The sequence below is a fragment of the Tupaia chinensis genome, unplaced genomic scaffold (assembly GCF_000334495.1).
Source record: "Tupaia chinensis unplaced genomic scaffold, TupChi_1.0 Scaffold147123_1, whole genome shotgun sequence".
Taxonomy (NCBI): domain Eukaryota; kingdom Metazoa; phylum Chordata; class Mammalia; order Scandentia; family Tupaiidae; genus Tupaia; species Tupaia belangeri.
The window spans coordinates 777,881-790,186 of NW_006206975.1; the positions used below are offsets into that span (position 1 = coordinate 777,881).

General features: G+C 45.3%; 2 protein-coding genes across 14 annotated transcripts in view; both read right to left on the reverse strand.

The window, feature by feature from the left end:
• The window catches only part of MARVELD2 (MARVEL domain containing 2), a 28,067-nt gene extending 22,180 nt beyond the window's left edge, over positions 1-5,887 (reverse strand). Inside the window, exons 1-2 of one of the 2 annotated variants that reach the window (XM_006169514.3) lie at positions 5,810-5,887; positions 96-1,259 (exon numbers count right to left, since the gene is read on the reverse strand). In XM_006169514.3, coding sequence (XP_006169576.1) covers positions 96-1,244 — 1,149 coding nt within the window. In that variant the 5' untranslated portion in view covers positions 1,245-1,259; positions 5,810-5,887. Of the gene's footprint in view, positions 1-95; positions 1,260-5,393; positions 5,475-5,809 lie in introns of those variants that run through there. The other variant, XM_006169515.3, reaches the window with a different exon arrangement.
• A 556-nt stretch (positions 5,888-6,443) lies between these two features.
• The window catches only part of RAD17 (RAD17 checkpoint clamp loader component), a 48,010-nt gene continuing 42,147 nt past the window's right edge, over positions 6,444-12,306 (reverse strand). For all 12 annotated transcript variants that reach the window (XM_014584560.2, XM_014584562.2, XM_014584559.2 and 9 more), the window contains 2 exons: positions 7,407-7,464; positions 6,444-7,100 (listed from right to left, as the gene is read on the reverse strand). In XM_014584560.2, coding sequence (XP_014440046.1) covers positions 6,806-7,100; positions 7,407-7,464 — 353 coding nt within the window. In that variant the 3' untranslated portion in view covers positions 6,444-6,805. The remainder of the gene's footprint in view (positions 7,101-7,406; positions 7,465-12,306) is intronic.

Genomic DNA, 12,306 nt, shown 5'->3' on the forward strand with positions numbered 1-12,306 from the left:
GAAAGAGCAAAACAGACCAAAAGGCAGAGACATTTTTAACAAGGGAGCAAATAACAGAAAAAAATTAAAAGCAAATGAACTGTGAGATCACTTACCTCCTGTTGTTCCATATATTCTCTATGTCTCCGAGCTGCCTCATGCCTCCACAACTTTAGGCAAACTAAAGCACTAATGAGATACACTATCATGGTGACGAACAGGAAGATCATCGCTGCTATCTGTCCTCCTTCTACCCGGCAGAACCCTGCATTCATTGGCGTATTGAATAATGGATAGTAGCAGAGTCCGCCACGGTTGGTATCATTTACGTAGACGATGGCTGCAGCCATATACAAAACAAACAAGGCAACATTGATTCCAAATTCAGTTAGCGGCCACCAGTTAGAGTCCAAGAGAATGGTCCGGTAATACATGGACATGCCAAGAACCAGAAGAATAATGGTAGTGACCCATGCTAACCCAGCAACCACAAGTATAAAGGGAGTTTTGGGGCCACTGTAGTAATAGCCCCCATATACACTGCCCAGGTTGCCAATGGCTCCCACGCCATAGGGTTGTGAATATCCAAACATGTTATACCACTCACTGTCCTTGTGAATGTAAGCTGTGACACAGGCGAAGACGCCGGCCCCCAAGAGCAGCTCCACCACGCCCAGAATTCTCAGCAGACCTGCCCACGACTTCATGTAGGAATACTTCAGGTGATACTCCTCGACCTTCTCACTGTACGTTCGAGCTGTTTGTGTGTGTCGGCCTAGAGAGCCATAGGGATCCTGGGGAAACATTGCATCAGTCTCTTTCCGGGAATTAAAGGTTCCTTCTGACCCTCCGTAAGGATCTTTGCAGGAATCGAGGGGTGAACGGTGGTTTGGTCTTGCTGGAGAGGCTGGAGGTGAACACTTCACTCCATCAGAGATGTATCTGATATCAGACACTGGCTTTTCCCATTCTGGGTCTTTTTTCTTCCCTCTGAAGAAGTTCTTCCAGGAGTCAGGGACGAAACGCCTTATGGGTTTGAGATCTGGTGCTATGGCTGGTTCCTCTGTGTCACTTGAGTAGAAGTCTGGGCCAAATGGTGGCTGTAATGGGAGAGGGGGTGGTGGCAAAGGATCAGCGCTCACAGCCAGCTCACTGTCCTGAAGAGTCTGGAGGGTTCTGATGGTGCCATCCTGACCCGGCAAGTCTCGTGGGACTTCATCATAATGCCGGTCCCGATTCCTGGATCTTCCATCATTAGATGACATTTGTGATTTTCACACCTGTGGCCAAAATTAAAGTGATCACTTTAAAAGTTTTCTTTTAATTGATACTGATTTTATTCACTTGGTTGCAAAAAGTACTCAGGAGTCCAACATGATCATGTCTAATTATTATGATAAACTAGGGACTAGTAGATGGCATAATGGTTATGTCGCTGGACTCCCTCATAGTCTACTGTAGTTTGAGTCTCAGACCAGTATAAAACTTATACTGGGTGCATATGTGTGTGTGCCAAGACCCTGAGAGGAGAATGGAGAAGGAATTGGGGAGTGGCCTTCCCCCTTGGAGGGTGATTTCTCACTTTCTGTCTCTTCATCTCTCTGGTAAGTGCACATGCCCTATAGCAAAAATGTCTCTTTAAAAAAATGATAAACTAAATCTGTATATCTTTTTTTTTTAAAGAGAGATTTTTGCTATAGGCATGTACACTCACTGGAGAGACAGAGAAAGACAAAGTGAGAAATCACTCCCAGGGGGATGGCCACGGCAATCCCTTCTCCATTCTCCTCTCAGGATCTTGGGCACGCACACACAGGGCCCCAGAGTGAGTTTCAGGTCACCAAGTCTGGGTCTTGAACCACAGTCAGCAATGTGGGAGTCAGCAACATAACCATTACACCATCTGCTGGTCCCATAAATCTGTATATTTCTGGGGCCGGCAGGTGGTATGGTGGTTAGGGGTGCTGGACTCCCACGTGGTCCACCATGGTTCGAGTTCTGGACATGGCAGCTTGCTTTCTCACTTTCTCTGTCTCATTCTGTCCTAGTCAACTTAAAATAAATAAATAACATTAAATAAAATAATACTTTAAAAGAAAACTGTATATTTAACATATGCAACAATGAAATTACACAGGGTGAGGTCATCATTTCATGCAAATTTAAGTGCTATCAAAATTTTAAATGTGGTCAACTCAAGATGGTGCAAGTGGGAAAGTATTGCTGCATGGTAACTGAGGCTGCACGTGAGGCCCAGGTTCAGTTCCTGGTCCAACCTGAAAAGGTTGCAGTGGCATGCGTCTGTGGTCATAGCTAACTGGGAGGCTGGGATGGGAGGATCAAGACACACAACGTGGTAAGACTTCATCAAAAACACCTTCTTTCCCATCCCATCCTTCCCTTCTATGCTTTCTCTCACTAAAATAACTTAATTGTAGTTCTAAATTTTACATATTGAAACATTTATAAATCTAATTTACATGTGAGTCCTATAAACAACAAAAAGTAAACAAAAATGATAAAACTTTAACACTAAACTTTAGAACACTAACACACTCCCAAGAAAAGTCCTTTCCTCAAACATCTAAATCAAAATATTTAAGAGTTTGACTATATCAAAATTAGATGGGTCAGCAAATACTCTTTCATTTTCATTAACTCAGATCTATTTTGGAATGGCTGAGGAGTCTGTTAAAACACAGGGAAGAGGAGCTGGCAAGTGGTATTGTGGTTGGGGTGCTGGACTCCCACGTGGCTGACCACGGTTTGGGTCTCAAACCTAGTAGCTTGCTTTCTCATGTTCACTCTCTCACTCTCTCTAGTCAAATTAAAAAAAAAAAAAAAAAGGGAATAGATTTTTTAAAAAGCACAGGAAAGAGAGGACCCCTTCCTTTCCTAAATTATGGAAGTCACTTCGAGGGTTACCTCCTTCACTCTAAAATATTGACACTTGATACTAAATTTTAAAAAACTGAATTCTCAAAGATAAAAACCCTTGAAAGCTAAAGTTGCCTGAAGGTGTAACATAGGCAGCAATGATCCCGAATATCATGCTTTCCAGAGCAATTATCTAAAGATGATTTGCTGTCGCCATGGAGAATCTAGTCACTCAAAAATACCCTCAGAAAAGCACAGATAAAACACCTTTACTGGGACCAGTAGTTGGTGTGATGGCTATGTCGCTAGACTCCTGTGTAGTTGACCGCAGTTCAAGTCCCGGACCAAGTGGCTTAAACCCACGCCGGGCACACGTGCGTGTGTGCCCAAGATCCTGAGGAGAATAGAGGAGAAGGGATTGCGGCGTGGCCATCCCCCTGAGGGGGGTGTATTTCTCGCTTTCTGTCTCTCTGTCTCTCTGATGAGCGCATGTGCTCTATACCAAAAACCTCTCCCAAAAATAACTTAATTAATTAATTAATTTAAAAAAAGAATAGAAGAATTGAAGGTGAAAGAAGAAACCAAGCAGGTTATCAGGTGGAAAAGTGTTCTGGGAAGAAGGAACAGCTCATGCAAAGGCCTTGAGGCAAGAGCGTCTGGCATATTCAAGAAATATTAAGGCATGGAGGCCAATGTGGCAGCAGCAAAGTGAGTGAAAATGAGTAGAACTGAAGCCATCTGAATCATGAAGGATTTGCTTTTTACTGGAGTGAGATGAAAAAACTATTGGAGAATTTGAGTAGAAGAGTGACATGAGGTTCACTCTGGATGCCGTGTTGAGAGTACACTTGAGAAAGTACGGACTAAGATGGAGACTGGCTAGAAGGTCACTGAAATAATCCAATGGACCATGGAGACCATGAAAAGAGGTCAAATTGTGATAAAGGAAATTAAGTGTATCACAGAAATTGTTAAATAATGGAAGGAACAGTATTATGAATCCTTGTGTACCCATCAACCAGCTTCAACAATTACCAGTATTTGGCCAATCTTGTTTCATCCATACCCCCTTCTTTGTCCTTCTGCGAGTTTACTTCAGAGTAGTCCTAGAGATCTGATCATTTTATCTGCAAATACTTCATTTCTCCACCGTTCCAGCTTAGCCCTCAGGAAGAGCAGGCTGGAGAGTTTCAGATGCATGTTAGAAATCCAGGTGATATCAAAGAGGCAGCAACAAACAGGGATAGAACTGCCACAGAGCTCACACAGTAAATCAAGGGCATACAGTAGAGACAGAAAAGAGGTTCGGGAAGGAATTCCAGGGTCTTCTAAGGTGCACAATCTTTCAGTCAGCTGTCATAGCACCAGCATGGTGTCCAATTCACAACAAAAGCACTACGAACGATAGCAATTAGCAGATTTTTTGTTCTTAATTTTTTTATCTCTGATGTCTGACAAAGTTTAAACTTTAGAAGTGCAGGGACCAGCAGCGTAATGGCTATGTCGCTGGACTCCCACGTAGTCAACTGCGGTTCGAGTCCCGGACCCGGTGGCTTAAACTCACGCTGGGCGCATGTGAGTGCATGCCCAAGATCCCAAGAGGAGAATGGAGAAGGGATTGTGGCATGGCAAGCCCCCCCTGGGGGGTGATTTCTCGCTTTCTGTCTCTCTCTGTCTGGCGAGCGCACGCGCCCTGTAGCAAAAACCTCTCAAAAAAAATTTTTTTTTTAGAAGTGCATAGTACATTCCGAAGAAGTGTGGAAGTAAAAGCTCAACAAAGGGCAGGCTCCAGGACCTCATGGTTAAGGGATCCCGATCCCACATGGCCACCAGTGTGGTTCTGCAGGCTTGCCAGCCCACCCCTAACCCAAGACTCCTCCATCCCAAAGAAATGGTGAAGAGAGTTCAGGTGACCACAACCCAGGGAGGTGCTTTCTCCCCCACTGGCCCCACCTCTGGTCAGTGCGTACCCTTAGGCAAAAAAAAATAGTAATAAAGTAAAGCACAACTACTAGCTTTAGCAAGTTTTACACGATACCTCTCAATATTTATGATATATATGTGTACAGGCTAATACTCCATTTCTTAACTGAAGTCACTGGTGAAAGTGTGTGATTCACTGTAATGAATCCCTACTTCACCTTTGAAATGAGACAAGTCAGATTTTATCAATGCTTAAATAAACGGCAAAAAGTTATAAATTTGAAGAATTGTGGAAAAGGAAGATGTGTGATTTTAGAAGGTAATGGTCAGCTGTATTTTATCCCATCAAAAACGCCCAGGTATCCCCAGCGTTTTTCAGGAAGCCAGATGAAGCAGAGTGGGTCTTTGTTTGGCCCAGCCCGACGCCACTGTTGAGTACACTTTTCAGTCATCACGTTCCCCAGCAGGTCACAGGCACCACGCCTGCTCACCTTCACACCAACAGGATCACCGCTTCACCTGGCCCCAGAGTTTTGTCTGGCCCATGAAAAAAAGTAAATTTCTGGTATTCTTGGCTTCCAGGGGGTAAGGGAAGGGTGTGGGTTTTAACTGACCCACGACTGCCAGGAGCGCTGAGCATCTTGGCTAGGGTCTCCCTCGTAGGCCTCTGGACGCGGGTCCCACAAACCTCGTTCTGTGCGATGCCCCACCCACCCCAGACGAGCGTCAGGCTTCGTGTTCCTGAGTGAAAATCCACTCAGTCCTCAGTGGCCGGAACTCAGTCGGGCCAGGAGCCCCAGGTCCGCCGCCGCTGGGGCGCCCCCGGAGCCCGCAGAGCCCAAAAAAACCTCCGCCGGGGGGCGGGGGGGCGAGCGCGGGCCAAGCCCGGAGCTCCGAGGGGCCGAAGCTGCCCACTTCGCCGCCCTGCGCATCTGGACCGGGGTCCGCACCTGGACCGGGGTCCGCCGGCCTCCCCCTCGACCCCGCCCGCGTCCGGATCACGTGGCCACACCCCTGCGGCCCCACTCACCTGCGCGGCAGCAGGAAGAGCGCGCACGCCGCCGCCCGGGGCACTGAAACCGGGATCTGGCTCCCGGGGCGGGGCCGGGGCGGGCCCAGCCAGGCTCTGCCCCGCCCGGTTTGCAGGGCCCGCTCTCGTCCAGGGCCCGGACTGCTCGGTGCCTTCCCGACTTGCACCTAGCAGCAAAGCTCACACGCAGGGCTCCTACAGAAAACGGAGGTTTGGAAAGGTAATTACAGGTATGAGGAACCGCTGCCATCCTTTCCTTCTCCGTCTTTTGAAAACTTTGATACTGTATGAAGAAGTCATGTGCTGGGCAGGCAGGCTGCGTGGTGGTTAAGGACGTTGGACCCCTACATGGTGGACCACAGTTCGAGTCCTGCACTCTCTCCCTCTCTTTCCCACTCTGGTCAAATTTGAATAGAGTTAAATAAAATAATAATTAAAAAAAAAAAGGTCATGTGCTATGCCTGAGGACACCTGGTAGAAGATGCACGTTAGGTAGGCAGTGTTAAAAGACAAGAGACAAAATGAAATTCAATATTTTAATCTTGATATAAATTACGTAAATACTTTCCCAAAAGTATCTAAAATATTTCACTGTACAACATATAAAACTGTATCTGAGAAGCTGGAGACAATGAACTGTAAATAAGGCACAAAGTTTATTTACACTCATAATTGAATCCTAAACTTTTATAATTCATATTTACAACCCCCCATAAACTTTTTGTATTCTGAATCATCCCTTCACATTTTCTGATATTTGGCAAAACATTCAAACACACTTCATACACACTGCTCTCTTCCTAAACCACTCATAAGACTGAATAAATACTAGGGAAATAAGATTACTTGAAAGCTTGATCTTCTTTCTTCAAGATGCCAAGAGTCAGTCCCTTATGATGAAATACTATAAGACTGAAGAATTAAATTGTTTCTAATTTACCAGAAGAGAATATTAACTCCATTCAAGTATTACTGAGTGAAACTTAAGTGAATCTGTCACACAGCGATCTGATTGGCAGCTGCGCTCTCTGTCTCATCACTCTCATAGTCTTCTATCACCATGTCGTCATCTTCTGTGTCTCCCTGGGATGAAAAGGCGTGAGGCTGGCTGGGGAGCAGCTCACTTCCACTGTTCTGACTCAAAGGAAGAGACCAGGTGTCCGCTTCAGTGGTCTGTGTGGGTTCACCCACAGCTGCCTCTACAGGCTGTTGTCCATTAAGCTGGGTTTCATCTCCACTGTCGAGATCTATGATTCCATGCTCCCTGTCAGTCAGGGCTTCCATTTTCAATCTGTCAAATTCAAGAGCAGGCATCAATAATAACCAAAAGGGAGGATTCCATGAATTATACTATGAGTGTAATGACTGTGAACCCATATACTCCCTTGGGAGCAGGTAAATATATGCTGTTATATTTAATAAAATTAGGATTACACTGCAATTATATTGTTTTAAATCACTGGGTACGATTTTGTATTTCTTAGATATTACAAAAAAATTTACATGATCAGCTTACATTCCAAGGTGTCACTTTAAAGTTCAGTTATACAACTAAACATATTCAGAACAAGTCTGGAAATTTACACAAACAGCTTACCTTCCAAAGTGTCGCTTTAAAGGAAGCCTTCCAATATCTTGGATAAAAGAAATCTGAGCTGAAAACAGAGATTTAAAAATAATTTAAATAGGTAATTCTCTAAAGAAAATATACAAATGGTTAATAAGTAGATAAAATCATGTTAAACATCACTACTCTTTAGGGAAATGCAAATCAGAGTCACAATGAGATGCCATCACATGTATTAGGATGGCTATTATCTAAAAACAGGAAATGGAGCCAACCAGTGGCACAGCAGTTAAGGGAGCTGGATCTCACATGTCTGACTATACAGTTCAAGTTCTGAACCTGGTGGCCTGAAAAACACACAGGGGGGAGCAGCTGACGGTGTAAAGGTTATGTCCTGGACTCCCACATAGCAGACCGCAGTTCCAGTCCTGGACCTGGTAGCTTCAAAATCACGCTAGAAGCATGTGTGTGAGTGCCCAAGATCCCAAGAGAAGAAGGGATTGCAGCATGGCCATTCCTCCTGGGAGGTGATGTCTCACTTTTCCCTCTCACTGTGTCTGTCTGCCTGTCTGTCTGTCTCTTTCTGGTGAATGCATGCACTCTAAGGCAAAAACCTCTTAAAAAAAAGAAAAAAGAAAAAAAAAAAACCCCACATAATGCATATTTGCATGTGTGCTTAAAATCAGTGAAGAGATTGCAGCATGATCACCCCCCACCATGGGGGGGTCCATGGGGAATACTTTCTCACCTCCCTCCCCAGTAAGCAAACACACACTCTAGCAAGTTTAAAAAAAAAAAAAAAAAAAAACAAAACCAGGAAACACTTATATTGGCAAAGATATGGAAAAATGGGAAGCTCTGTGCATTGCTGGTTGAGAATGTAAAATATTAACGGTGTAGCCAAAACTGGGTGTGGTAATATGTACCTACAATCTCAGTTACACAGGAGGCTGAGAAAAGAGGATCACAAGTTTGAGGTCACCTGGGCAATAATAACAAAAATGGTGTAACCACTATGAAAAATGGTATGCTGGGTTCTCAAAAATTTAAAGAAAAATTATTAATATATGATCTGGTAATTCCCCTTTTAGATATACAACTAACTGAAAGCAGCTCTCAAAAACTTTTTTTTTTGTGGTAGTGGTTTTTGCGTTAGGGTTCATGCGCTCACCAGGGAGACAGACAGAGACAGTGAGAGAGAAAGTGAGAAATCACCCCCAAGGGGGATAGCCAGGCCGCAATCCCTTCTCCTCCATTTTCCTTCCAGGATCTTAGGCACGTATGCACATGCGCCTGGCATGAGTTTCAAGCCACTAAGTCTGGGATCGAATCATGGTCACCGATGTGGGAATACTGCGACTAACCGCTACGCCATCTGCTGGCCCCAGTATATATATATATATATATTCTTAAATTGTCAGAGAGCATGTGTGCTGGTGAGAGGAAGAGGGAGGGAGAAGGAGAAAGCTCCACACAATAGGGTTTGGTCATGCCACAATCCCTCCTCTTCTCTCTTCCACCCGTTGGGATTTGGGTTGCACACACAGCATTATTTTTTAAACAGCTGAGGCCAGGAAAGACAGTCAGCCAAATGGAATCCAGTTCTCTTAACCAGTAGACTATGGGGCTGGCATCCTAAGAGATTTGCATACCCATGTTTAGAGCAGCAGTACTCAAGATAATCAAAAAGTAGAAGCAACCCATGTTTCCATCACAGATGAATGGATAACCAAAATGTGGAATATTCACGTAACAGAATATAATTTAGCCTTGGGAACAGCAGATGGCATAGCTATTATGTCGCTGGACTCCCACAGTTGACTGTGGTTCAAGTCCTGGACACAGCAGCTCAAAACTCAAGCAAGGGGGCTCTCTACTCCTCCCTGTTTGACAGACAGCCGCGTCTTCCTGTGCAGTGCAGCCGCGTCCCAGAGACATAACGGTGAAGGTCGGAGTAAACGGATTTGGCCGTATTGGGCACCCGGTCACCAGGGCTGCCTTCAACTCTTGGAAAGTGGATATCGTGGCCATCAACGACTCCTTTATTGACTTGAACTATGTGGTCTACATGTTCTGATATGATGGTGCAAGTTCAATGGCACCATCAAGGCAGAGAATGGGAAGCTTATCATCAATAGGAAGTCCATTACCATCTTCTCGGAGAGCAAGATCCCGCCAACATCAAATGGGGTGATGCTGGTGCTGAGTATGTTGTGGAGTCCACCGGTTCTTCACCACCATGGAGAAGGCTGGGACTCACTTGAACGGTGGGGCCAAAAGGGTCAACGTCTCTGCTCCTTCTGCCGACGCCCCCATATTCGTGATTGGCGTGAACCACGAGAAGTATGGTAACTCCCTGAAGACTGTCAGCAATGCCTCCTGCACCACCAACTGCTTGGCCACGCTGGCCAAGGTCATCACGACAAGTTTTGTATCGTGGAGGGACTCATGACCACAGTCCACGCCATCACTGCCACTCATCAGACTGGACAGCCCCTCAGGGAAGCTGTGGCATGATGGGCATGCGGCTGCGCAGAACATCATCCCAGCATTAACGGGGGCTGCCAAGTCTGTGGGCAAGGTCATCCTGGAGCTGAACAGGAAGCTTACCGTGTCCCCACCCCCAACGTGTCAGTCGTGGACCTGACCTGTTGCCTGGAGAAAGCTGCCAAATACGATGACATCAAGAAGGTGGTGAAGCAGGCGTCTCAGGGCCCCCTGAAGGGCATCCTGGGCTACATCGAGGACCAGGTCATCTCCTGTGATTTCAACAGTGACACCCACTCCTCCACCTTCAATGCTGGGCTGGCACTGCCCTCAATGACTACTTTGTCAAGCTCATTTCTTGGTATGACAATGAATTTGGCTACAGCAACAGGGTAGTGGACCTCATGGTGCACATTTCCTCCAAGGAGTAGAGCTTCCGATCACCAGCCCCAGCGTGGGGAAGAGGCCCTCAGCTGCTGGGGAGGCCCTGTTCCCGCTCAGTCCCCACCACACTGAGAAGCTCCCTTCCTTGACAGTTTCCATCCCAGACCCCTGCAGAAAGGGAGGGGCTGGGGAACCCTCCTTGTCACGAACCATCAATAAAGTATACTGTATTGGGACCAGCAGTTAGCGTAATGACTATGTCGCTGGACTCCCATGTAGTTGATCGCAGATCGAGTCCTGGACCCGGTGGCTTAAACTCATGCCGGGCGCGTGTGTGTGCATGCATGTCCAAGATCCCAAGAGGAAAATGGAGGAGAAGGGATTGCAGCTTGGCCATCCCCCGTGGGGAGTGATTTCTCGCTTTCTGTCTCTGTCTTCCTGGTGAGTGCATGAGCCCTATAACAAAAACCTCAAAAAAACCCCAAAAAAACACCCCCCCCAACACACTGTATCAGCCCCCCCCAAAAAAAACCAAAAGAAAAACAAAAAAAACCTCAAGCAGGGGGCCAGCAGGGGGCATGGTGATTAAAGTGCTAGACTCCCATATGGTGGACCATGGTTCAAATACCAAATGTGATGGCTTGCTTTTTCACTTCCCCTTTCTCTATTTCTCTCTCTCTGTCTCTGGTCAAATTAAAAAATAGTAACAAATAAATCAATAATTCTTTAAAAGAAAAAAAAAATCTCAATTCAGGCATGTGTGTATGCATGCCCAAAATCCCAAGAGGAGAATGGAGAAGGGATTATGGTGTGGCCATTCCCCTTGAAGGGCGATTTCTCATTTCCTCTCTCTTTCTCTCTCTCTCTGGTGAGCACATGCACCCTATAGCAAAAATCTCACCAAGAAAACCAAAATATATGTATATATATAATTCAGCCTTAAAAAGGGAAGGTTATTCTGACCTGTGTCACAATCTGGAAGAACTGAGGGCATTATCCTAAGTGCATAAGCTAGACAAACAAATACTGTGTGATTTCACCTATATAAAGTACTGAGTTGCCAAATTCATACCAACAGAAAATACTGAAAGAAAAATGGTTTCCAGGAAAGGAAAGTGGTGAGTTATGTTTATTGCTACAGAGTTTTAGTTTTACAAGATGAGAAAGTTCTAGAGATTTGTTGCAGAACAAAGTGAACATACTTAACACTACTGAACTATTTACCTAAAAATGGTTGGGACTGGGACCAGCTGATGGCCTAATGGTTATGCTACTGGACTCCCATGTAGTTGACTAGGGTTCGAGTCCTGGACCCAGGGGCTTAAACTCACGCCAGGTGTGTGTGTGCGTGCGTGCCCAAAATCCTGATAGAAGAATGAAGAAAGAATTGTGGCACAGCATCCACCTGGGAGGTGATTTCTTGCTTTCTGTCTCTCTGCCTCTCTTTGTCTTCTCTGGCAAATTCATGTGCCCTATAGCAAAAATCTCTTAAAGAAAAAAAAAAGAACATTTACTCAATAAAATCTAAGAAAGTGTGTAGCATTTGAGCCAATATCTCCTTTCTCTCTTCCTCACCCTTATTTAGTTCATCCTGGTGGAAGCTTCATTCCAGGAACGTTCAGGCAAAAATATAGGGCTCCCTTCTAGTGAGGGCCAAGAGCCCAAGGGCATTTTTCCACCCAGCCCTCACTGACAGGATAGAGGCTCGATCTCAGGGACAGAGCCTCTTACCTATGCTGCAATCTCCCTCTCCCCAGCCTTTCAGGCAATCAGAGGGGCCACACTGGCAGAGGCAAGCCAAGAAGACTAGAGGCTATCTCCACATTCAAGACCCACCCAGAGTGTTGTTAAAGATATTTTGCCCAGGGAGTGAGGCAGACGACAAGAAAAAAAAAATAAATAAAATCTCTGCACTTTCCCCAAAGGAACTGACTTTATTTAAAACAGTATGGGGAAGTTCTTTTTTATTTTTTAAGTAGACTTTATTTCTTTCTTTATTTTTAAAGAATTATTTATTCACTTATTTTAATTTGACCAGAGAAAGAGACAGAGAGAGAGG